This window comes from Epargyreus clarus, unplaced genomic scaffold, assembly GCF_041222505.1.
Source record: "Epargyreus clarus isolate Ecla_fem2 unplaced genomic scaffold, WU_Ecla_fem_2.2 ptg000017l, whole genome shotgun sequence".
NCBI classification, from domain to species: Eukaryota; Metazoa; Arthropoda; class Insecta; order Lepidoptera; family Hesperiidae; genus Epargyreus; species Epargyreus clarus.
This window is the reverse complement of record NW_027332225.1, coordinates 3,745,276-3,770,602: the sequence shown is the minus strand read 5'-3', so window position 1 is coordinate 3,770,602 and position 25,327 is coordinate 3,745,276. Positions and strand designations below refer to the sequence as shown.

Below are 25,327 nucleotides of genomic sequence, written 5' to 3'. Positions count from 1 at the left end.
TACGCAATGATATTTCAAACCAATTGGGGACATTTTAGAACGGAGACGGTAGCAACACTTTATTTACGCAAATTTCAATTATGAGGATTGATCAATCTATGTATTTTACTCATCTAATAAAGCTACTTACCTAAAATATTTCATGACTTAACTGTCCAAATCCAATTTCCACAAAAATGCACTAAGAAATCTACTAGTTCTTACTATTTCTTCAGTTAGCTACTTAATTAATAATGAAGTCGGTTAAAAAGGGACTATTTTATGACAACGCAGAATCCATAGTTCAGCGCGGTTAATTTATAGTTTAAAATTGGCGGTATTTCATTCGCGCCATTAAACTATTTGTCTATGGCTTTATAAATTATTAATTACAGAATACTGCAAAACAAACTTACAATGAATGAATGAATTTTAAAATATGTTTCAACCTTGAAAATTAATTATATAAAGCTATCTGCAAAATTTTACTTAAAAATAAGTAACATCTTAAAATCTTTTATATAATCGTGGGAGCATCGCTCTGTATTTCCGAACGGACATGTCATCTCAAATTTTCTTTCAAGCAAACGTCAAAACATTTGTCGTTTTCGGAAAGATGCATTGCTCAAAAATAACATAAATAAAATCGTAACCGCATGAAATATTCGATTAAATTATGTCTGGGGGTCTCATAGATAAAGTTTACATAGGCTTGGATAACGCGCCGGCCGCTTTCGACATCAAGGGACGGCTGCTTGGGCCCGTAAGTTTTGTGCGTATTGTGTGTGTAAATCGGAATATATAGAGTGAAATTGATTTAATGCATTTTGTTGTAGAATGGAACCAACTTAGAGTACATACGGTCGGAGACGGGCGTGGTAGCGGTGTTAAAGAGTGACAAATTTGAGCCGTTGCACTTGGCTCTGCATCATACGCGCTCCGAAGCCTTGGCGGCTGCGCGGTCGTTGGCGCAAAACCTCATAGAGACAATACGCGCGGAGCTCGCCCAGTGGAGCGCGGCGCAGGCCGGAGGTCCTCCGCCCGCGCTGAACGTTCCCCCGCCGACGCTCACTACGACAGCGGCGCCGCCCCCCGTCCCGCCGCCCGTCGTGACCGTCGCCCTGTCCACTCCCTCGACGCTCGCCACCACGGCGCACCCGACCGTCATCCCGCCGGTGGTGAGCGTCGCGCCGGCCACCACTCCGCTCATGACCGTCCGCCAGCCCACTGTCCTACAACTCCTGCCGCAGCAGCAGCAATATGTGCTCAACCAGGAGAGTGGCCAGTTGATACCGATCATGCAACCCGGGGTCCAAGTGTCCAACACGAACTTCACATCCCTGCCCATCGCTCAGTCCCTGAGTGCCATCCAGCAACCAGGCTTCGGGGCGACTCAGTTAGTTGACCTGTCTAGCATGCAGCCAGTCAACGTGACCCAGCTGAGGTTGAGTGGCGTTCCATCTTCCATGTCCATGATATTACCTAATGGTCTGACATTCCCGCAAGCGAGTCTCAACAGTGCTGACACGACCACCGTCAGTTCGGCGATGTCCACGCCAGTGGTTTGCGCGGCACAAGGTACAAATTCTTCACAGAAAATCTTGTATAGCACAGACAAGGGAGATAAAGATGTGAAATACCATATTCAAGGTGCTGATACAGTTCAGTGGACAGTGCCCGGCTCCCAGACCATGCTCATACCATACCAACAGTTGCAGGAGTTGACCTCCAACCAATCAGGCCTGACCAACTTACAACCACAACAATTTGTTTCCGTAAGTAATGATTTTACTAAATACATTTTAAGGTTTAATTCAATTATCAATACTGTAATTTGCATTTGCTTTTATAAAAAGCAACCTTTATAAATATAAAATTTATGTAGAAGGTATTCCATTTACATTTAAATATATTCTAGTATGCAAGCAGTAATGAAACATTATAATTTTTAAATAAATTAATTAGCATATAAACATAGTAAAATTTATAATATATTGGCTAAAAAGTTAGCATGCAGGGCATAACATAAGTAAGTTAATAGGGTATATTGCGTTGTAAGAGTCAGATTAATGTATCTATATTTTGTCAATTTTACAGGAGAGCAAAAAAAGTGAAAGTCGCAATGTAAGAGCTTTTATGTCGAAATGGTTCATAATTATGATATTTGACCAAAAAATATTCCAAGATAAAAACATATTTTTTGCAAAAATTTCTTAGAGGTCTAACAAATATAATTAAAACTAATTTAACGGTACTCATAATACGTTATTCTGGTTCAATCGAAAGCGGTTCTTATGTTGATTAGTTTTTTTGGAACCTGTGCAATGTTGTATATAACGTTACGTCGTTTTGCAATTTCGTTAAAGGACTACATTGTGAACCGTTTTATGAAAAAACAACGATTTTTGATTTTTTTGTAGATATATTCATCTAACTCTTACACCGTGATATAACATTAAAATTATTACGACTTATGTGTTTTCATGGTAACTTTGCATAATTTCAGATAGCACCAGCGAACACTTTCCAACAGACCTCATTACCTCTTTCTGCAGCACAACTACAACAGTTACAAGCAACCGGTACCATTATGCAACTAAATCAAAAGGTACTCAAATTTATTACAGACTAGCTGACCAGGCAAATTTCATACAGCCTCAGAATCTATTTACGAAATATTTTTCATATATACTGAACTTTTAAACCTTCCCTGGACTTCCACAAATAATTTAAAGCCAAAATTGGCGAAATCGGTCCAGCGATACTCGAGTTTTAGCAAGACTAATGAACATTAATTGATCTTTATATACATAAATAATCATAATTAATTAAAATGACGGATTACAACTCTATTGTTATATGAGTAATTTAGATACATGATTTATTTAGTATAGTCCGACAAAACTTTCATGTATATGGCTTTCGGAAACCGTCATTTGTCTGCTACATAAGTGATTTTTTTAATTTCCCCAAGTAAAAAGACTTTAGATTTTACGATTATTTAATAAAATACGGATCTTAAAAACTAGACATAGTTAATTTAGTGACAAATTTGTCAATAATATAACAGATTTTTCACATTATCGTTAGAGATTGTAATAATATTTTAAATATCATTTAAATTTTCCACTTATTAGATAGTTTTGTCTTATTTGATATTTTGACAACCTAGTAACTTTATGATGGCCTAATAAAAATGCGCAGAAAAGTTTGTCAGATTATACAATATATTACATATCCATAATTTTATGTAAATTTCCAGATTAATTGACACAAGGTACCTTTATTTATAATCAATACATATAAATAGAATATTTCATTATAAAGCCATAAATATAATTGTTTGAATTTCTCCAACAGCCCATTGTGAGCAGTGCCTCTCTAATAAATATAATATCTACAGGGCAAGCATCATCGCCACAAATTATATCTGTGAGCATATTATATAGCATTCTGCAAATATCATTTCATCTTTATTTTCTTCCCTTAAACAATTGTTTTCTTTCTTCATAATCACTTTCTTTTTTTAAAGAAGATTCATTATTTGTTTAAAACATTCTGTGGTAATGGTTTTGTTTTTTTTTTATCATCGCTTTTGATAATTCGTTTCAGCATAATACTTCCCAATCTATTAGGTACATGCTGTGTTCTATTAACTAAATGGATGTTGGTTGATTATTTCAAAATATTCTGTTTCTTAAATTAATTTCGTTATTTCATTTTTAGTCTATTTTTAACCATGCACATACACATTTATATACTAGCTTCCATGTTATTATGAAATCATTTTCAGTTGTTCCCTGTAGCATAAATTGTAAAAAGTTGATGTCTACTTATGTACGCTTGTAAGAAGTTATACATCTTTTAAATTTGCACATATTTTTGCCTACTCAAACTAATTATAACTCACTAAAATAATAAATGAGAATAATAAATATTACAGATTAATCATGTGTTACGTCGGCGCGCGTAACTTCGCTTCGCGCAAAGTGTGTGTTACATCCACTCGTGCAACTTCGTCCCACACTCAAAATACACTAATCTGTTTATCGAAAAGCGCAAAAAGAAGTATAACTTCAACTTCAATAAATACCTTAGATTAACATTCCACTGGTTATGGGCTTGTTAATATTCGAGCTAACTAATTCTAATTTAGTCAATTTTGAACTATTCTTGAATTCAACCAACTTTTTTCAGAATTCAACTCCGACCAAAAACGTTGGAACTCAAGAAGCTAGGGGTCAAAAAAGATTATCAGATGGTACCCCTAATCAGCTACAATTGAGACCTATTGCACCAGCTGGGTAAGTGTTAGTATAGAAATCGAAACAATCTATCTCATAATTTTCCTCTCCACTTTATCAGATTATACATTTTACATTTGCGAAAAATATATTTGCCAAAATTCTTATAATATTTCTTTTTAATCTGTAGCAATTGGCGTCAGTACAATTGACTTCGCAAATGTAAATGATTAATGAAGTAAAGGAAAGTATTGGAAAATTTAAGATAAATAAACTAAAATTACAAGTATTAAAGCCTTATTTCTTATTAAAAATAAAAGAATATATGATTGATACACTTTATCCCTCCGAAGTCTGATAAAAAAGAAATATATCACTAATATTTTTCACTCAACTATATTTGTAAGTCAGTTCATTAGCATATAAAAGAACAAAATAATGTTATATGAATAACTAAGAAATGAGGCTCTCATACTATTATTTCAACATTCAAAGGATCCCAACAGCCTATTAAATGCATGCTATCTAGTAGAAAAACTAAGAAGCATTCCGATTGTTGGCTCGCAAGGAATCAACATACTACGAAAGAAGATTTCGTTCCTGACTACAATGTGGGCTTCGAAGAGCTTAACCTTGTTGAAGATTTAGATTATAAGTGTGTGAATTAATATGATGTAATGCTGCAGGTCGCATGTTAGCCAGGACAAGAGCTCGAGAGAAGCCCGCACGTGGACCGCCGCAGGTATATAGAAGATTTATGTGCAACACTACACTTTGTAGACGAGATCATTTGGGCAGATAACATAATATAGGACAATTTTCTGTCCTAAATACACACTCGGAGTTAGGTGCTCACCTGACGGGTAAATTGTAAAAATAATTAAATAATTAGTTACGTGCTGGGGGGACATTTTGCGGGTCTACAAAATACTGGCGGAAAAATTGTAAAGATTTTCTAACTTGTTTGATTAGGATAGCTTTAGTCCCCTTTTTTAAAAAGTTGGAAAGTTAAACTTCAAATCTTGCTAAAGATACAAAAACAATGAAATTTCATGGGATAATCTCAAAAGAAAGAAGATTTAACTTAGTTTTAAACCAAACAATGGCTTCAAATCAAATCTTTGATGGAAAACATTCATATTTTTGGGAAAAGTTTCAGAAATAAACACCTGATAATTACGATTAAAAGATTTGACCAAATTGTCTCGGATATGAATTGATTCGATGTTATATTTATTTGCTTAATGTGCTAATATACAATTATAATAGTATTCACAACAGCGTAATTGCATTATAAATATTTGAAGCGATGGCGTCTTTGCGTGAATTTTGCGTAGTTGGTCTTCCCATTTGCCTGAAAATAACTTTGCGTAAATGGAAAATTATGATATTGTGTCTTTTACAGTGTAATCCTTTTATTCCACCACTTCTAATATTTTTGTATTATAGTTAGAGGCAGTGGCGGAAAAAGATCTACAAACATCTAGAAACATCGGAACGTGTCAGATCATCCATTTTTTTTTGTCAGCAGGTGTTGAATTGAACAAAGCTTCTGAAACTAAAGGAAATTTGGTATCCAGAAACACTTACTGATTATATCAAAAATACTGATGATTATTTACTTGTTTTGTTTTTTGTGATTTAGGGTTTGACGAGTTGCACTATCATTTGGCGTAGTTATACTTGTGAACAGCATTACAGTGATTTACTTCGAATAAGCTGAAATACACGTAATATCTTATATTCTCGTTAAGGCGGAGACCACAACAAATGGAGGTGCATCACGAGGGCCACATCATCCAAATTTTATTTTTATATTTTTTTTATTTATTTATTTCACACAAACACATATCATTACAGGTCCTTCCCAAAGCGATATTGTGGTTCCTTAATTTTTAACAAAATAGCACAGTACATATAGTGTCGTTTTTGTAAATTCATTCAGAGAGCAAGAGAATATATCAATTAAATCTGCAACGAGGTTTAATTAGATCCACCATGAAAGCACACCACTTTGCCAATAGTGAACGATTAAGGAAGAGGAACTTGCAGCTTTTAACTCGATGAGCCGTTTGGCGCTAGTCTATATAATATCTCATTGTGTTTAATTTTTAATAGGATTAGCAAATCAATAATTGTATTAAATATACAATTTGGCGTACACCTTGGTTTCTTAATTTGGCTTGTAATTTTTACCGACTTCCTTAGGTGTTGCTTCGATATGGCTTTCGATGCAGAATATTACTAGATATTTTTTCTTCATCTTTTTATAGTTCGTAGATGCACAGGTCCTGACGTTCTGATTGCTGACTGACTTCCTGTACATTTTTTTTTATTTATGTCGTTCATTGTATTTTAACACAATATCCCCTTGTAATCACCAATTTTATTTATTTATAGTTGGACTTCTTTGCAGAAATGATACAACTACTACGTGAAATTAACTTGCTTATTTTGAACAGTCATAAACTCATCATTCACTGTTTTTTTCAGCATTACAATAGTCCTATTCGAGATGGAATTTTCATTTGTTTGTTCTCCTTTCATTGACTTGAGGTATTTCTGCTAGATACTCCAAATTATCCAGATATTTTCCTTATTTATTTTAGGTGAACTTAGAAAGATTTATTTAATATTTTTACTAAACGTTTTGTTTGTAGGCGTAGCCGTATTTTTTAAAACAGGAGGACCTTTTTCTTTATTGGCGACAACATTTCCGAAATTAGCATTGGATGAGAAAAACATTCGGAGACTAACCGTCTTTATTTTTTTACCGACCTCTACAACGCCGCTGCTTTTAGACCCCTAACGCTTCACCCCCTTAAGCTCCTCAACAAAGATATTACTCCCCCTACGTTTGTAGCAGCTTGCTGTGATCGAGACAGTAACTACAATGTTTCCGTTTAATTACCGCGTACTCAATGTATAATTACATCTTTCTCCACAGATATATCCCAACACAGCGTGCCCGTTCAAATTTACAAGATCATTACTACAATTTTCATCGAATTTGTGAATGAATCCACTATACTTTGTAATAAATGCATGTAGCATATTTAGGTTACAGTATGCTGGTTCTGGAGTATTCTGGTCACCGTTCGACAGGCGTCTTGAATTTTACAATTCTTCACTTCAGATAACTTTAATTTCAGACTTTTTCGTCGTGTACTTAACATCGGGACTGCACCATTTTAGGTCACCGTATGGCGATACATTTTTCGATACTAAACTTGCTCCCGGGAACTACCCTTATAATCTTCCTACACATAGCATAGCGTAATTTCATGCATGACTTGATGCAATAGGCGTAAACTGCGTAATCTCACATGTATACTATATTTATGTTGCAAAATTAATATTGAAATATATTAATATACTACAACATTGTTTAATTATTCAGCTAGGGAAAACACCGTTGTCAGCATGGGGATGAAGATCAATCCGGCTCACGGGACCATTATTCATGTCTCCTCGGGACAACAAACGAAGTTAGTACACATTCAGACATTTTTACTCGTTATATTGTCACTAATTTATAATATTTCACACCTACCCTTATGGGTATATATCTATGTACATAGGAAAAAAATCTAATTCTATGAACGTTATAAAAATATTATGACATTATATTAATTCTACGCCTTCCTTTCTCAGGTTTATATGAGTTTAAATTAAATATCTCTATTCCACGCTTTGTAGTTATTTAGTGTAGCGAAAGAAACTTAGATTTAGATTTTTTGTTTTGAATTATCTTTCAAAAATTTATATTTTTTTTTCTAGCGTCTCAGGTACCGCAATGACACACGATGGAATGTATATCAAGCAGATAGACAGGAATTCGATACAAATACAACCTGGCAAAGAGAGCCAAAAGCAAGAACTGACGGCGAACAAGATACAAAACGCGGCACAAAATGTGCAAATGATAACCGTTCCTCAAGGCATGACTGTGCTTCAGAATCCTCTGAATATAAGCCAAATGCCAACAGTCATAGGACAGCCGAACAGCCAAGTGTACATGATCCCTGCAAATCATCCGAATTTGATGCAAGGAGGCCTACCTCCAGGGCTGTTAGGGCAACAAATGTTGCAGCCTGGACAGAACGTAACGGTGATGCAACCCAATCAGCTCGGCGTGCAGGGCGGTGTTCAGTACAACGTGCCGTTGATGCCAATGAACATGCCACCGAATTCCCAATACATGCAAGCGGGAATCAACCTAAATGCCCAGCTTTCAGCCCAGCAATTGAACGCTGCTTTGGCCGGCCAGCAGCTAACAAATCCAAATCTTTCAGTATCGGGTACCATCCCTATAGTCCAAGCCCCCCCTCCCTCTTCTCCAATGGCAACACAAACGATCCCAGTGACTCAACAACAGCAAATTCATCAATTACTTCAGCAAAATTCCACTTATATAACACCGACTTCTCAATACGCGGGCATGCCACCACAGTACATGATGCAAGCTAACTCCGGCACTATTACTATACCTGTTAGTAATCAAAACGTGCAATACACTTTACCTGCGACTCAAGTGAGCAACCCTACCCCGACGAATGGCAATGGGCAGTCCACCACGTCCACTGATAGCGACAGCACGAATGGGACAACAAATCAGACAAATTATATCTCATCATCACAAGATTCAGGGTACTCCCTATCAAGTGCAACAACGGTTCAAAATAATGGACAGCAAACTTTTACAGCGGATGGAAGCACAACACCAACCCCAGGTTTTACTCCCGCTAACCAGACAGTGGGACAACAAACGTACGCAGCAGGCAATGGCAACAACTCTCAGAGTCAAGCTTACAGCGTCAGTCAGGCGACTACTACCCAACCTCCGAGCTACAACCCTGCGAATGGGTCCAATCAACAAACAGCTACTCAGAGTTATGTGCAAGCGTCTACTCCCAGTTCTCAAAATTCTTCGCAGACGAGTTTCTCTCCTTCAACCACGCCAGCTCCGAATCAAGCATATCCTGCCGCTTTGCCAAATATGCCCAATATCGCATTTCCACCTAATCAAAACCCCTACCCAAATGCTACTGGACAAAACCTAGCAGCTTACGCAAGTAACAACTACCAATACACGAGTAGGCCGTGGTTCAGGCCGCGGTATGGATCTCCCCAGGGGTCGCCCTACGGCCCCGGCACTGTTCCCCCAAATGGACCCCCGATGCCCGTACCCCCACCCTCAGGAAACTATAATTACTGGCAGGACAGTTGAGACATGCAGGATATTCTAGAAGGTGAAGAAGAATAAGTGTAAATTTGACAAACTTTTGAAGTGCTCGTGGACATTTAACTGCAATATAGAATCTAGATTCACGTACGAATGATGGGACTGAGTCAGTATTAATGTAACCATATTTTTATTAAGTGAAATGTTATAAATGTTGAAATATGACTGACATAGTGACACCTATTGTATAATACATAGCCCCTACTTAAATCATTTTATGAGCCTGCAAAAGGTTGGATGTAAAATAAGATTGAAGTATGAGAGACTGCTTTAGAATTAAGTACATTTATAAAATGTATAGAACTAAATATATAATAGATATTATAGCAACCTATAGCTACTTTTTTATTTATATTTACATAGGTAATAATATAATTCATATAATTCCTTCGTTAAAGTATTATCGTTATGTAATACCCATCTTATGAGACAAACGTAATAAAACCTCAATTATATTTTATTATTAAAAATTGTCAAATAGTTCTGTCAAAATTTTAACGTAAATTTTGTCCTGTTATATAAAAGGTACTCTAGATAGATAGAGTTGTTATAAGAATATAAATAAAGCAACATTAAGAAAATGAATTCTGAAAACCGTTATCCTGTGACCGCATCGCTTTTTATGTTGAGAGAGATAAAGCATCGTCAGGAAAAAGTAAATCGGGGGTATCAATTGCTGAAGCGCAAGGCTGAAGCTCTTCGTATCAGAGGTAGACAAGCCACGTCCGAGCTGGCGATGACGCAGGCCATGATGGGCCACACGTTGAAGGAGGCATACATTTCGCTTGCTGCCATCAAATTCACTAATGGGGAATCGAATGCTTTAGTCCTTGAGAATGTTGGCGAGGTAGGTTCCTACGTACCTACGTACGTTTAGTTATAGTTTCGAATAGAAATTTAATAGGTAGTATTTATTTTATGTGAAAAAGCGAATTATATCAAATATCATAAAAATGAAACGGTGATCAAAACTTTTACCGCATATAAGATAAAACTTACCTCTGCGCAAAAAATTTTAATGGGGTGTCAAACCTTATAAAACAAGAATCTTAATCTAATTAGCATGGTTTTATTAGCTTGACCATACAGGTCATGGTATGGTCAAACATGGTATATACGTAACGGAATCTTTGAACTCGTTTTTTACCCACTTTGAACAGTCCGATTAATTTGAAAATTTGAACACTTATCAAGAACCGATGACAATACACGATTTTAACGATTTTGTCCCATTCTCCTCATCAGGATTAATGATTTTCCTTGTGCGATTTTAGTGTGGTTTTTCGTTTTAAAACTAGATTATTCTAAATTATTCCTAGGCTCAAATTAGAGTGCAGCGTATCCCAGAAAACATTTCTGGTGTATCCACTGTATCCTTGCAAGCTGTTGAAGATATTAGCACGAGTGACTCGATGCGTTTCGCTGGGCTCGGTGCCGGTGGCCACCGGACTGGCGAGGCCAAGAGGACTTTTAGAGAGGCCATACGGATCTTGATCAAGTTTGCCTCTTTGAGAAATACTTGCTATCTGTTGGATGAAGCTTTAAGAGTCACGTTAAGGTTAAAATCTTCTGTTTTAATACATCCGTGGTCGTAGCATTGTACTCAATATGACTACAAAAGTATCGAAAGACATTCAAGTAGATATACATATTACAATAAATATAACGTGAAATAAATATAAAAAATAATAGTAAAGAAATATAAAAAGTTGATTGTTGGCATGTTTTAAGTTCATATGTCCAATATTTTACGTAAATATCTTTTAAATTCAAGAGATTTATTTCCAGAAAAGTTAATGGCATAGAAAAGGTTATAATACCCAAACTACGTAACACGGAAAGCTACATCTTGATGGAAATGGACGAAAGGGTGCGGAAATGCTTACTTTACTCTATTTTGGTTAAGTTTTTGTCAATTCTTTATTAACTGATATCTTCGGTGTTAGGAGAGAGAAGAATTTCATCGTTTGAAAATGGTAAAGGCAAAGAAAAATACTGGACGATTCTTGGGAAAGTTTAAGTTTGAAAGTTGCAAATTTGGGGATAGCGGTGAGACGAGTGGTATGTATATTTCTTTTTTCTTATAATATATGAGAGTAGCAGACGACCATGCAATCCACCTGCAAATGGTTATAGCTGCCCGTGGACGTCGGTAATCAACCACAGATAAGATTAGATTCCTACCTGAGGTAGCCCACAGATACGTCGCTAGGTCGCTAACCTTGAAGAGCTAGAATGCTTCGGATAACTACCTTACTACATTCTTCAAACCAGAATTTGCATTGTTGTTATTAGGCAGAAATAGATGTAGCGGTGGTGCCACAAAAGTCGAACCACAGAGGTTTCTACCACGTTCTACAAAGTAAACTTTATCATTTAGTATCTCTTCGACTCTTCCATGGTAACTGTGATACTTGTTTATTAAAATTCCAGATGCATCGCCATCAAATCCAGCTTCTCCTACCCAATCTGTGGAGAGCGTGCCCAAGTACACTTGCGAAGCTCCACCACCTTCAGAATCCGGCGGCGACTACAAACCAGCATGCTATCCGCATTACTGGGATGACGAGGACTTATTATTTTAAAACTATTTCGTTTTTTAATTACTTGCTACTCTACGATGTATTTGGTATACAATAAAGTTAACGGGTAAATACATACAAGATAAAATAAAGTACCTAACTGATATACTTTTTGTTTATATATTTTATATTGTTTTAATGGGTCATTTTAGGAAGCTCATACAATTGAACAAATGATTGACAAATTGGAGTAAATTTATTTCTAAAAGAAAGTTAAGTAACAGTTCACAGAACCCAGCCGTTATCCAATCTTTCTTCCATAGGTTTGGTAAAGAATTGGCATCTTCGGAATTTTTCTAATATCTCGCCCTGAAAAAAATAATATAGTCGAGGTTTAATGCAGTTTAGTATTTCGTTGTTATATACCTACTTATGATTATTTTAATAACGATTACAGTACTCACAGGGCCTGTCTTTTTTACTGTCTCGCTGTAGTATGTTATAGCACTGGATCCAGTTCCGTATAATGGATATTTGAGATGCATCTGTAAAAATCACATTAAATATCGGGTTAAGATAATGAATTAATTAGATAGAAACTCGAAATTTCTAAAGTATGTTACAAGATAAGTAATGAGGTTTTCTTACATCTTTATCGGCCGTGACTTCTAAGTTACGAGGTTCAAATTGATCCTTAATAAAGTTTGCGTCGTATTCCGAACAATACTCTTCAACCGGTTGGGAGGTTGCCAATTCCTCGATCACTTCGTCCAGCATTTGCTCCCAGAAAAAGTCGGTTAGCATCCGCTTTCGAATACCTACGTATGCAACAATAAATCAGATAATAAGTAATTAATGAATGAACATAAAGTTAAAGCTAAGCACTACTTGTATGTACATATCTAGTCTGTTATAACGTTGATAGAAAAATCATTATGATTTTACCTTCACCGTGCTTGGGTTTCTTAGGTACTCTGAATTTATCGCGCATTTCGCTGCCCTTCGCAGGTACTTCCCGACCATCCTGTAAAATCCAGGGACGGCTGAAGTTCTTTCCTTTTCCATAAGCTGAAGGTTCTATTGGAGCTTTTGGGTGAAGCTTGATACGTTCGAGTGGTCTAATCTTTAATTCGGGTTCTTCATCTGTTGGTTCTGGGATATTTGCTTGAATACCTTCATCAATCGTACCCGAATCCATGATACTAAAACGTTTTCATTAAAAAATATCAATTTTTTGTAGTGATGCGTTGCTAAGGAAATAAATTAGTGTTAACTTAGTGTACTGTCGATGATATTTCAGTTCCAAATCAATAGTGCGCAAACGAAACGCAAATTGTCAAAAACAGCTTACACTTGTCAAATTCGTTGTCATTTGTCGTTAAAACGAAAAATGGCCGAGGCTTGTCATATAGCTAAGAAACAAGATTTACCTCCTCCGGGAGGGTACAAACCGATTCCCTATAAAAGAATCCCAGCTAAGCAATACTTCAGCGGTAAGTACAAGTATTATACTATCAAATTGATATGATAAACATATTATGTAACCTCACAGTTAGGTTAGGCGTTCGTGTTTTGATTGTAGTTTGAAGTATTTTTTTAAAAGTTACTCAAATTTCGCTTTTATACAGAGTGTACAATTGTCTCTATGTAATATGGTTTAAAATTACCATTTATACATATTGTTATAATCACCATCTAAGTTTTTAAATTTAATTTTACGTCAACATTTTTTTTTCTTGAATTGCAGGGTATGCATGGTTTGCTGGCTACATTGGCATGACCGTGGTCTCGGCCTACCTGTTCAATATAACTCAGAAGAAAATCCATAAGAATGAGATCGAGGCGCGTTCGGCTAAACTGGCCATATACCCAATGCTGCTGGCCGAGAGAGACCGAGAGTACTTGAAGCAGCTTCGCCGGAACCGCGACGCGGAGGCCGAGCTCATGCATGACGTGCCCGGATGGGAGGTGAAGTATCCTTACCATTTATATACCACTCGTAAACAATGTAGATAGGCTACTAAAAAACAATCAGCTCTTTTTGGTGGCACTCATTGGGAGAAATGTACACTACAATGATGTAAGAGGTGCAAGTCGGAGAGTATGTCTAAATGAAAGAGCAAGATATAAACATAGTTTGCATGGAACAATTGACCTGTATTTCACGTGCTACTTTACGAATGTGTATGACCTATCTACGTTTGTAATATTGGTATATGAATCACCCTTATAATATTTTTCTATGCAACATTCAAGTAACAAATGGACAAGTATTCCACCTGATGGTAAGTGATCACTACTGCCTATGGACTGCGACAAACTCTAGGGGACTCCCTGAAGTCATTAATAGATGTGTTGTCACTCCTGAAGATTAAGATGGTTGCCTAAGATTTATATTTGCAAGTAATCTTAAAACAAATTCCAATTAATAAAGTTGTGTTGTCAATCCTGGGAAATAAGTTTGAAAGCTTTATATAAGAATATCTTAGATATTTGAACGAATATATAGCCAGGTGTACTCTCTGTAGGTGTGGTGCAAAGCAAACTATTTTTATGTAATTATCTATATTAATGTTCAGAATAACTATAAAATGTTTGGAGGTAATAGTGGGTTAGTGGGAGAGCAATTTATTTATGTTAATTTCTACATTGTGTTATTAATACATTCATTATATTGATACAACAATATGGCAAAGTTATGGCAGAATTTGTAATATTTCTTTAATACAAGTCAACAAAAGTATTTACATACAATAACAATACCATAGAAAAGAAAAGCAAGCTTGTTTTTTCTGTTCCATGAACAATACATTTAAACTTTAATAATCATAGTTAGAAAACTAAAAACCACACTAAAATCACACAAGAAAATTCGTTAATGCTGATTCCTGACGATCATGATGACGAGAATGGGATAAAATTATAAAAATCATGTAGTTATCGGTTCTTGATAATTGTTAAAAATTTGAAATTAATCGGACCGTTCAAAGTGGGTAAGATTCCAGTTCAAACATTACGTTACATACATACAGGTCGAACTAATAAAAGCATGGTAAAAATAGGTATAATTGCATTATTCTGCCATATTTTATTGTGGCTCATGAAATCTTAATTGTTTTACAGGTTGGCACTTACTATGGTGAGAGGGTTTACAAGCTAGTACCTCCAGATGCTCTTGTAGAACCAATCTTCCATGAATACTATGCTCACAGCTCACCATTTGAATGGTTCAAGAGGGCTCATCTTAAGCTACGCTCTTAAATTGTACCTAATTTGTAGGTCGGGGATGCAAGAGACCTACTGTAAAAATATTAAAGTTACAGAGCTAGTGCAATTAATTTTGAAAGGCATGAATAATAGCAAATATCATTTATTGGGTACCCTAATTGTGAATCTGAATGCCTTTGTAATTTATGTAGTTGCTTTATTGAATAAAGATTGATGTATGTATCCTGTTTGTTTTATTTATTTCTTGAGATTGGAAGCAACATAGTTAAACAGTTGCGTTTCTCCCAAATATCCCAGTTACTAAAGCCGTTACAATCAATACCCAATTCTTGCCTTTAATGGCCCATTTAGATGGAGAGAGTATGTCGTCTCGAAGATACGAATTATCGAAGGAATATAAAATATTTTGTTTGTCTAAACATTCGCTCTTCTCGCTCGAGAAACCGATAGAAACAACTTCCAGTAGGAGGCAAATTAACCAGTATAAGTGAAATTAATAGGAAATGGTTCAATAAAGAAAACAAGTATTGCAAAAGAATCTTAATTTATTACGAATTCTATAATAATGACAAGTCATGTGGATAATCTGAAGATATCTCAACTTCTATTATGCGCCAATAATAACATAATACATATACAATATACAAATAATTGTCTTTAGTAATGACCTTACACCAAAATGAAAATGATTATACAAGGGGCATTTTATCTAATTTATATCAATATTTTTCTATTGTTGATGTCTATTTTATTTCATTGCGGCATCACATTAAATACTTGTATAATGTAGTATTTAGATATTTACCTATATATACAGGTTTATATAAAATAGTACATTACAATACGAGGACGAAATATTTTTTTCTGACAAGTGTGAGTTTGCAGGCCGAGCCGCAGGCGAGGACTGCAATCACACGAGTCAGAAAAACATTTTTCGTCCGCGTGTTGTATAAAATTTTATATTACGGGGTCGGAAATGGGGGTTTTGCGCACGCGAAGCGTGCGTAAAACGTCAATTTACGCACGCCGTGATATAAAGGTATATTAAGTTTGTGTTTGTTATATTGATCACCAAATATTCTATTATAGATAATAAATATATTTTTCATCAAGCTGACGGCGAATTGAATGACGTGTGGAGATGAAACTCGACTTTATACTTGTGTGATAAGGGACATATCCGACGCGTTTCAACATAGTCGTCTTCAGGGGTAGCATCTGTGGCCGCCTTCAGGTAGGACTTTAATATTATTTGGGGATGTTTACGGTAACCATTCAGTAGCCACTTACTATCACGTTAACTCCCCTACTTACGACTTCAAAATTAAAATAATCAAATGCGTTCTAAAGTAAGGGTAACCTGTACTCATTGAAGTAAGTCATTCTTTACAAACATTACATCTTTATTTACAACTTTGTATGTATAATAAATTGTCATCTATAAGAGTCAAAGTATCCATTACAGTACTTAAATATACGATTTATGTATTTTTAAATGCATACTAGGAAATAGTAAATTAATCTGAAGGTATCGGCAACTTAGTTCTATGCTATACAATTATTATATCCAGGATTTTGTATGGATACATTATTTAGTAAAGGTACATTACTAGGTACCTTCGTATCCAATCACATTATCTAAGCATTCTGGCATAATCACAAAACAAGTAGAGATCTTTAAATGCAACATATTGTTGGTGACACAACTATTCTTAAAATAACTTAATTAAAAACCAATATTATCACATACATCAAATCATTCCATACCTTCCACAACCAGATTTGAAAACTTATATGTTTACCCCATTACCTTTATGATATTTCTTAAAATGATAGTATATTTTGTTAAATGCTAGCCCTATAAAAAGTAAAAGGGCACCAATCAAAATAAGTTTTCATAGTTTATACATAACACAGAAGCACAAGCACCGTTGATATAATCAGAAACAAGTGTATAAATAAAATATGGTCTGTACTTAAATCGTAACAAAAAATAGGGAATTAAATTATTGACATTCAAGTGGGACATCAACAAAAAATTTATTAACAAAAAAAAAAAATACACCAAGAACATAATGTTTATGTTAAATAAATATTTAATAGAAATGCAGTAGTTTTCTTTTATAATTAAATGCCAGTCGAATTCCAAAGCATGGACACTACTTATTAGTAAATTAATATTATCTGTTTTTAGTGTTGCCAAAATGAGATTAGATGATGATGAATAAGCGTAAATCAATACGTTCAACACGAAGAAAATATCGAACGACTTCACACAGTCATGTCGGACAATGTTAGGCGATATCAATTAACGGTCCACATATACATTTCTGTGGTGTTATATTTTTTTACTTTTGCTTAGTAAAAGTTATGTTAAAATTAACTAAGTAAATCACATAAGGTTTTTTTTGTTATTTAATGGCCACACTACAGTTATGTGATGCCCAGTATAATCCGACATAGCGTTCAAAATTTTAGCCATGATTTTGCAAAACTTTTATCATAATTATAATCCTAATTCCTATCCTGAAGATACGACTATAGACACAATTAATTTGTTTCAACAGTCAATTGTTCAAGATTTCGAAACATTCACACAATAATTGTTTTAGTTAGTTACAACCGTTCAATGTTACTTTCACAATCTACTTAGACTTTTTAATAATAACCTTCGGCCTCAGTTTGACCGTCCTAAGTTTATGCATATGTGACATTAGGAAGAACATAGAGGGTATTGATCCGAACAATAAAACCACTCTCATGAAGGACGGCATGTGGAAAGCGAAGTTATATTCATTTGGTAACGACACGGTGAACCGTTGTGTCTCCTCGAAGTATGGAATGTTTCTCACGATTATGATCGCTTCGCAGAGAATACCCAGAGGGTATAGAGGAATCCATAGGGTGTATCGCAGCCAGGTCAATATGTAGATGTCCTTTTTATATAATCCCGCGATGTAGAATGGGTACCTGGAATAGAAAGATAGACTGTCAAACAAACAAAAGACTTTTGAAAGAAGAGAACTGGGCCGCAATTACTCAGTGTAAATTTTATTTTCGAAAGATAAATGATAGTGACAAAAAAGAGACAGTGATTGTGACAATTTTTTAATGTAAATTTTGTAAATAAGTATTTTTTTTGATTTGTTATTCTTTAATTTATTTTTATGTAATTAGTAATTGTAAATATCTCTCTCCCTCCGAGTCTGAATAAATAAGATCATTAAAAAAGTACTATAGTTAAAAATAACATTCATAATAGTTACAAAAAAACCTTTAATATTATTGATCTAGATCAGACATTCAATTCTATTCAATTGTTACCTGACTGTGGATGTTAATGTTTGTCAAGTGTATGTATGTGTGTATGTCTGTAATTCTGTAGGTCTCATTCTTTGACATAGCCTGCAGCCAATACGGTTTGACGGATATTAACATATGAGATGCGTTGAATTCGTCTAAATTGCAAAAGAAACAAATTACCCATACTTTTAAGCAGCTGGTTTTTTTTATAATAGTTATAGTCCGCGTAAAACTGCTAGTCCGCTCTGAATATAGAAATGAATTGCGTCGGCATAGCAAATTGTATGACTACACCTGCTCGCAACAACTTCAGAGCGGACTAGCAGTTTGGCGCGGACTATAATAGAATACAAGATTGTAGTTAGTTACCTGACAACTTCGATAAGGCTCCACACACAGAACAAGTAAAACACAACTGGCTTAGTTTGCATCCGGGGCTCCGCCTCGATCATAGCGAAGAGGATGAAGGCGCGCCCGGACACTTGTAGAAACGGCAGGAATACTCCGCCCTGAAACATTGCAACACAGAAGATTAGAATAATTAAATCTCTTAAATGTCGTAGCCAGCCGTAGCCGTCATGTCATGCCATGCCATGGCCATGTCGTAGCCAGCTTCAGCTTCAGCTTCAATTGCCGCGTGATTAACAAAGCAATATTTGCAAATTGCTAAAACTCTTATATAATAATTATATTTCTTTGAGAAATATAACGTGATTTTTAAAGTGTTTTCATGTTGTTAACTTTTAGAAACGTTCATTATGTGATCTTCTTAAATATACAGAGTGAATTTTCCAAATGGGCCTTCAGGTTCCAAGCGGAATCTATAAGGAATAGCGAAAAATACTGAAAAGAGTTACGAGACCAATTTTAATAAAAACGAAAACTCAATTTTCTTCATATCAAATCTCATATGTCCTTGAACATTTTGTGTTTTTATTATAGTTTCGGATTCGACCCTGAGGGTTCACTTGAAAAGTTCATGATCATTATATACATACATACACTGTGTTTTTTATCATTGTTCACAGCTATTATATAATTACATAAATAATGTAAATAAGTTGTTGAGATACTTGCGCGGTTTAGCATACAAACATAAAATGTATTGTATTTAAATAATTTTCATGAATATCTGGTTCACACGCCGAAAAAACTATGAATAAAAATGTTGCTGTTTTCAAGATCTCAAATTATGTTGTAATTGTAAATGAACATAATATTGTTTCTTTATAATATAGAAGTAACAAACGAGCACGCAGTCCACCTCATGGTTAGTGGCCACTGTCGCCCAAGGACATTTGTAATCAACCCCAGATAAGATTCCTACATGAGGTTAGCGGCGCATCTCCACATCCTCCATGAACATGTGGTATTAATCTCAGATAAGATACAAGTCCTATCTGAGGCCACAGATGCTTTGCTACCCCTGAGGACTAAGCAGGAACACCTCGAAAAACTGTCTCCCTTACCACACTCTTCAAACCACAACACAGTACCATTTAACACTGCTGTTATTAGACAGAAATAGGTAACTCACCCTGGTGTACCCAAAGAGCGGATGCATCACCTCCAAGAATTGCATCAGTTGTAGGAATTTGAAAGCTGGGCCGACGTGCTCGTACGTATCGTTTATAGAGGCACCCTCGAGTTTCGCGTAGCGGACACACATCACCGCCAGCACGTACGTGTAGCCGATAAACTGGAACAGGTTGTAGATGACCAGGTACACCTTGCGGAGCTCCTCTGTGAACAATCACAAAACATACATACACAAGTATTTTTTTATAATATAGGAGTAACAGACAAGCATGCAGTCCATCTGATGATAAGTGGCAAATGCCGCCCATAGACATCTGTAATCAACCCCAGAGAGGATTAGATATTCCTACCCGAGGTCGTCCACAGTCCCTGAGGACTAAGCTGGAACGCCTCGGAAAACTATGTCTCCCTTACCACACCATTCAAACCAGAACACAGCAGCGCCTAACGATGCTGTTATGAGGCAAAAATAAGGTTCTACCACCTTCAAATAAGATTATTATTCAGATAAGGTATTTTAAGCTTGTAGTATCGGAACAGAATAGAGCTTCGGTATTCCCGGCTTGTTGTAAGAGGCGACTAAAAGGAGACTTCCGAGGTTGCGGGCGCCAAGAGTGGGAGCCCGAACCATCCAACAAGTGACCTCAGACAGGACAGCGGGATGTTTGGCCGCGTACCGTCGTAAACAGCAGATGGTGTATGAGGGGCCTAAATTACTCCTCCAGGGCTGAACCCGATAAGGACGTCACGTTTGGACGACTCCGGTTGTAGGTATCCCTTTAGAGATCACGAAGTCCTCCACGTAGCACTAAGGACGGCCTTAAGTGGGTTTTAGTGAGCGAAAACTCCACATAATGTGGGCTCCCATTATCAGAAAACCATTCACATACCTGTAAAACCAGACTTCTCCATGTTTCTATTATGTAAAAATGATTAAAAACTAATTACAACGCACTATAGGGTAATAAACGACTTTTTCCGAACTAGCACGAGGTGTAATTATTTATCAGATAAATTATAAGCACTGTGAAAACGATAATTTATTTCGCGCGATAATAAATATATTTTCGTTCGCTTGTTGCTATCTTCATTAATGGTCAAAATGCGACTGTTATCCGCGCCCAGTCCTTTCAGAATATTCTAATAAGCAACCGATCAAAAACGGCACACGCTTTTGTAAGCTAGCGTCTTTAACAACTTCATTTTAGTTCTTTTTTTTATATAATATAGGAGTAGCAGTAATGTAACTCGGCCCTGTCCTTGAATTATATACCTACAGAGGCGCTGGTTGAGAGTTAGCGTTAGGGCTGCGCGCCTACAGTATTTTAATTACGTCTGACTTTCTTCTAGTTTTTTTTTATTGTAAATATTATATTTTAGCCTTTACATAGCCGCTCCTTAGAAGGCGATAGGTTGAGTGACATTTTGTTTTAGTGGAAAATAATAAGTAAATTAATAAGTTATAACAAATAAGTTGCAAATTAGTAGGTATGAAAAGTGTGGTTATAATTTGTTCATGTTCAAAGAGAATAGCTTTTGCTAAATTATCATTCGTATGTCGTTTTCCTTCGTTCTATCCAGTATTTTGCTCGATACAAAATCGTAATACCAATCTTTTAAAAAAAATAAACAAATTGTGATGGAACCTACTTTACAGACGCTAAATAATTGTTTAAATAAAAAAACACTGCCTAAAAACCATCACTCCGACCACTCATCACTGCGGCTCATTCGCGCCTGTTCGAATGCTGAGGGCGTACCGAAATCGAGGCGCGTAGGTATAACTTGCGTTCCGTGCTTTTGTATGAAGATAGGATACTGTATAGATATTTATACTATGAAGCAGTCGACGAGTAAGTGGCTACTGTCTTCCATGGACATCTGTATATATAAAAATCAACCCCGGATAGGATTAGATATTCCTACCTGAGATCGGCCACAGATGCGCGGTGTGGCGCTGGTGCTGCCAGTTCGAACCACAAAGGATTCTCTACCACTTTCAAGTGTTTTGAAAGTGATTCTATTCTCAGAGTTTCGTATGTAATGTAAAAACGTTAGTCTTATAAGAATTTCTCTTTATTTACTTTACGAGCTCTATGTTATAATCGGCACGGATTTAGGTTCGATCCCCGGCCCAGCATACATCAAAATTATGAATTTAGATTTATGTTCAAAATTTGGTTGTCTATTTACAAATCATTGTTTGTGTGTAATGCCAAAATACTGATGTTGCCCCGAACATCCACATAATCTACGAGTATATATATATATATATATATATATATATATATATATATAAATCAATTGCTGTTCCTTAGGCTCGCTATAATTTGAGAACGGCTGGACCGATTTGGCTAATTTTAGTTTAGAACAATTTGTGGAGAACAAGTCGAGAGAAGGTTTAAAAGGTGAGTAAATATTAAATATATTTCATAAATAGATTCTGAGGCTGTACAAAGTTATCCGATCGGCTAGTTTTAAATAATTAAATATTTCTTACCTTTCCTATACCCTAATTCTTCTTTATGGAGCTTGTCGTACATGCCAGGATAGTCCGTCATGACGTCACGCACTTCCTCTTCACTATCACCACCGTCTTCTGACTTCCACAAGTCGAAGTTTATCTAAAACAATCACACCAAATTATTAATTATTTATTCCTTTAAGCAAACTTTCTACTACTAAGTACGTCAAGGTTTCTATGTTTGTATCATCAAACTTTCCTTTGTTTTATTTTTAGTATTTCTTATTATAGCAGCCCTAGAAGTAAATGTATTGTGAAAATTTGTACTGTCCACATAATATGGTTCAATACATAAAGCGAAAACCGCCGAATAATAGTGATTTATTGTACTTATATTGAAGATTTTACTTTTCGTATTTGTTGTTATAGTGGCCACCATTATGTATAATCTGTAAAAAATTCAAGCATCCATCTATTACGGTTCAAAAGATAGTGGCCTGTGATAGATGAACAGACAGACAGACAGAAGAACCCTAAAATCGCTCTATGAGTTGTCCCTTTAGTTTACAATTTTTTTTAAAATATTATTTCATATATTGTTATTTAAATATAATACTTGACCTTGCCAATAATTAATAGTATGCAGGTGTTTTTTCAGATATTTGCTAATGTTATTTACATATTCTACTGTGTTACTGTTGATCCTTGAATATAAATTAACAATAGAATTAAGCATTACTGATTTATACATCTACTGTATTTACACTCAATGATTTAAATCTTCATTATCATCATCAACCCCTTACTACCCCACTGCTGGGCACGGGTCTCCTCTCAGAATGAGAAGGATTAGTCTATAGTCCACCATGCTGGTCAAGTGAGAATTGGTAGACTTCACAGACCTTGGAACACTTTTTCCTCACAATGTTTTTCTTTACCAATTAAGCAAGTGATAAAATACGCACATAACTTTGAAAAATCAGAGGTGCATGCCTGGGATTTGAATCTTGGACCCCTCGATCAAGAGGCAAATTTTTTTAACCACTAGGCTATCACTGCTGTTTTTTTATTAAGTGATATTCTACTTTAAAATCTGACTTCTCACGCTTACAAGATTCTAATCCTAAGTATCCGATTTTCCAAGTTATGTGTGTATTAGTAATTAATTGTCACTTGCTTAAATAGTGAAGGTAAGTATGATAATCATATGCTTGAAAGATGTGTAAAAAAATCTCAAAAGTGCGTGAAGATTATATATAATCTTTACTCGGCATATGGTGTAGAAACTAAACCTTTCTTACAATAGGTAATCTATCCAGCTGTCAATTTGGATCTGCATGATGGAGCAGTCACATACTGGTTTGACACACAGTTGCGGGGTTCGACCCCAGACTGATATCTAAATGTCAAATTTAGTTTTTGTTCCTGTGTCTGGGTTTTTATATATTTGTCTTTTTGTGTGTCCATGGTACTCACAGTCAAATCCTAGTATGCGACTTATAGGGTAGAAAGCATTATTATGATGATAGATATGCTGAGGTATGGGTACATTCCCTATCATGTAATACCTTAAAAATAATCAAAATTACCTTCAGCCATGCTGGTTTCTGTGGTTCAGCCGTCAGCCTTGGCCACCATGTTGGCTGTAGCTTAGTGAGCACTATATCTACCCTGTTCTCAAACACACGGACATTCACTACATTCTCCTCGGGCGGTTCCTGTTGATAAATGCTCTTTTTAATGTTGATAAAACTCATTTCATTTATATAGTTTATGTATAAGAGTATGCCTCATCATGGAAAACAAGTTATTTGGAAGGTTCTACCACCTTCAAAACTATAACAACTTTTCTGAGGCATTTCAACTTAGACCTTAGGGGTAACAATGCATCTGTTGGCTATTCTAAGTAGGAATGTAATTTATCTGGATTTGGTTACAGATGTCCATGGGAGGCAATAGCTGCTATCAGGTAGTCTGTATGTTTGTTGCCAAATTCAATATTATAAATAAATAACTAGAAAATAAGAGAGTATAATACTGCTTTTGTAAGCCAGAAATAAATATAGCTGTGTTTCTACAGTAAGCAAACCACGAGAAAGTTCATTGAATTGAAAAGACAATTGTTTTGAAATAACAGTGACCCTTAGATGACCAGTGTAGGTACATTACCATATAATTACTTATATGCATATAGACTTATTTGACATAAAGTTAGACCAATTAGAGCAGTATTATTAATAATGTTCCGAATTTACTAAACATACATAAATATATGTAAATACAGTAGGTCTGAGTTTCGGACAGAGCAATATAAATATACTACTTTAAATGCGCTAATATAAAAATTCCAAAACTTACATGTACGATTTGTTGATATAAATGTAAATCAAATGCGTAGTGGCAGTCTCCGCGCGCCCCAGTGCCTTTTGTCGAAAACTTAATCTGATTTTCAGTCACATTCACGGACGGATTTTCAACATTTTTCAAATCGATTCTCAATGATACCGTTTTTAGAGTTTGAGCCCAATATACAAATGGACTAGGACTGGTGGCTACCATTATTATTTAATCGGTTACTATAACTGTTCGTATTCTATGGAACCTATAAGCTTTTAAAACAATGGCCCGTGTTACAGAATTAATTCAATTTAATTTATTTCGCTTAGCTTCAAATCATAGAACACCTATACTTGCTTCAAATCAAATATTATTGACTTTAGAGTACTTTAGACTTCAGTTCAGCAGAGTTCAGCACAGACTACAGACTACTACAGAGTGCAGAAAACTGACAGAACAGATTATA

At 35.6% G+C, this 25,327-nt stretch overlaps 5 protein-coding genes across 7 annotated transcripts; 3 read left to right on the top strand and 2 right to left on the bottom strand.

The window, feature by feature from the left end:
- The first annotated feature begins 541 nt into the window (after window positions 1-541).
- On the top strand, window positions 542-9,802 carry LOC140749280 (uncharacterized). 3 transcript variants are annotated; one of them, XM_073082334.1, is made up of 9 exons: window positions 542-742; window positions 816-1,557; window positions 1,630-1,754; window positions 2,486-2,587; window positions 3,340-3,411; window positions 4,177-4,283; window positions 4,910-4,965; window positions 7,624-7,711; window positions 8,004-9,802. In XM_073082334.1, the coding sequence occupies exons 1-9, from the start codon at window positions 656-658 to the stop codon at window positions 9,451-9,453; spliced, it is 2,829 nt and encodes a 942-aa protein (XP_072938435.1). In that variant the 5' UTR covers window positions 542-655; the 3' UTR covers window positions 9,454-9,802. The 3 variants fall into 3 exon arrangements, with proteins under 3 accessions (XP_072938435.1, XP_072938434.1, XP_072938436.1); XM_073082333.1 differs by having other exon boundaries at window positions 816-1,754; XM_073082335.1 differs by lacking the exon at window positions 3,340-3,411 and having other exon boundaries at window positions 816-1,754.
- A 105-nt stretch (window positions 9,803-9,907) lies between these two features.
- On the top strand, window positions 9,908-12,156 carry LOC140749281 (V-type proton ATPase subunit D). The gene is made up of 5 exons (XM_073082336.1): window positions 9,908-10,315; window positions 10,788-11,026; window positions 11,257-11,338; window positions 11,415-11,529; window positions 11,902-12,156. The coding sequence occupies exons 1-5, from the start codon at window positions 10,049-10,051 to the stop codon at window positions 12,051-12,053; spliced, it is 855 nt and encodes a 284-aa protein (XP_072938437.1). The 5' UTR covers window positions 9,908-10,048; the 3' UTR covers window positions 12,054-12,156.
- Window positions 12,157-12,227: 71 nt separating this feature from the next.
- Window positions 12,228-13,279, bottom strand: LOC140749282 (uncharacterized). The gene is made up of 4 exons (XM_073082337.1): window positions 12,936-13,279; window positions 12,639-12,808; window positions 12,455-12,535; window positions 12,228-12,359 (listed from the first exon to the last, which is right to left on the bottom strand). The coding sequence occupies exons 1-4, from the start codon at window positions 13,186-13,188 to the stop codon at window positions 12,276-12,278; spliced, it is 588 nt and encodes a 195-aa protein (XP_072938438.1). The 5' UTR covers window positions 13,189-13,279; the 3' UTR covers window positions 12,228-12,275.
- A 44-nt stretch (window positions 13,280-13,323) lies between these two features.
- ND-B16.6 (NADH dehydrogenase (ubiquinone) B16.6 subunit) lies at window positions 13,324-15,440 on the top strand. Its single transcript, XM_073082338.1, has 3 exons — window positions 13,324-13,483; window positions 13,738-13,958; window positions 15,114-15,440. The coding sequence occupies exons 1-3, from the start codon at window positions 13,381-13,383 to the stop codon at window positions 15,249-15,251; spliced, it is 462 nt and encodes a 153-aa protein (XP_072938439.1). The 5' UTR covers window positions 13,324-13,380; the 3' UTR covers window positions 15,252-15,440.
- Window positions 15,441-17,332: 1,892 nt separating this feature from the next.
- On the bottom strand, window positions 17,333-25,294 carry Hacd2 (3-hydroxyacyl-CoA dehydratase 2). Its single transcript, XM_073081899.1, has 6 exons — window positions 24,883-25,294; window positions 24,114-24,242; window positions 22,561-22,684; window positions 20,059-20,264; window positions 18,891-19,030; window positions 17,333-18,188 (listed from the first exon to the last, which is right to left on the bottom strand). The coding sequence occupies exons 1-6, from the start codon at window positions 25,081-25,083 to the stop codon at window positions 17,864-17,866; spliced, it is 1,125 nt and encodes a 374-aa protein (XP_072938000.1). The 5' UTR covers window positions 25,084-25,294; the 3' UTR covers window positions 17,333-17,863.
- Between the last annotated feature and the right edge of the window lie 33 nt (window positions 25,295-25,327).

Excerpts from the sequence above, each read along its gene's own strand:
- Hacd2 (XM_073081899.1), bottom strand. The coding sequence starts at position 25,083 with ATGGTAGCCACCAGTCCTAGTCCATTTGTATATTGGGCTCAAACTCTA. Across the intron at positions 24,243-24,882 it reads TATATCAACAAATCGTACAT|GAACCGCCCGAGGAGAATGT; the intron begins GTAAGTTTTGGA and ends ATTTATCAACAG. Across the intron at positions 18,189-18,890 it reads AGCCTTATCGAAGTTGTCAG|GTACCCATTCTACATCGCGG; the intron begins GTAACTAACTAC and ends TTTCTATTCCAG.
- LOC140749280 (XM_073082333.1), top strand. The coding sequence starts at position 656 with ATGTCTGGGGGTCTCATAGATAAAGTTTACATAGGCTTGGATAACGCG. Across the intron at positions 743-815 it reads AGGGACGGCTGCTTGGGCCC|AATGGAACCAACTTAGAGTA; the intron begins GTAAGTTTTGTG and ends ATTTTGTTGTAG. Across the intron at positions 1,755-2,485 it reads AACCACAACAATTTGTTTCC|ATAGCACCAGCGAACACTTT; the intron begins GTAAGTAATGAT and ends GCATAATTTCAG.
- LOC140749281 (XM_073082336.1), top strand. The coding sequence starts at position 10,049 with ATGAATTCTGAAAACCGTTATCCTGTGACCGCATCGCTTTTTATGTTG. Across the intron at positions 10,316-10,787 it reads TCCTTGAGAATGTTGGCGAG|GCTCAAATTAGAGTGCAGCG; the intron begins GTAGGTTCCTAC and ends AATTATTCCTAG. Across the intron at positions 11,339-11,414 it reads TGATGGAAATGGACGAAAGG|GAGAGAGAAGAATTTCATCG; the intron begins GTGCGGAAATGC and ends CTTCGGTGTTAG.
- LOC140749282 (XM_073082337.1), bottom strand. The coding sequence starts at position 13,188 with ATGGATTCGGGTACGATTGATGAAGGTATTCAAGCAAATATCCCAGAA. Across the intron at positions 12,809-12,935 it reads GAAACCCAAGCACGGTGAAG|GTATTCGAAAGCGGATGCTA; the intron begins GTAAAATCATAA and ends TTGCATACGTAG. Across the intron at positions 12,536-12,638 it reads AAGTCACGGCCGATAAAGAT|ATGCATCTCAAATATCCATT; the intron begins GTAAGAAAACCT and ends TGATTTTTACAG.
- ND-B16.6 (XM_073082338.1), top strand. The coding sequence starts at position 13,381 with ATGGCCGAGGCTTGTCATATAGCTAAGAAACAAGATTTACCTCCTCCG. Across the intron at positions 13,484-13,737 it reads AGCTAAGCAATACTTCAGCG|GGTATGCATGGTTTGCTGGC; the intron begins GTAAGTACAAGT and ends CTTGAATTGCAG. Across the intron at positions 13,959-15,113 it reads ATGACGTGCCCGGATGGGAG|GTTGGCACTTACTATGGTGA; the intron begins GTGAAGTATCCT and ends ATTGTTTTACAG.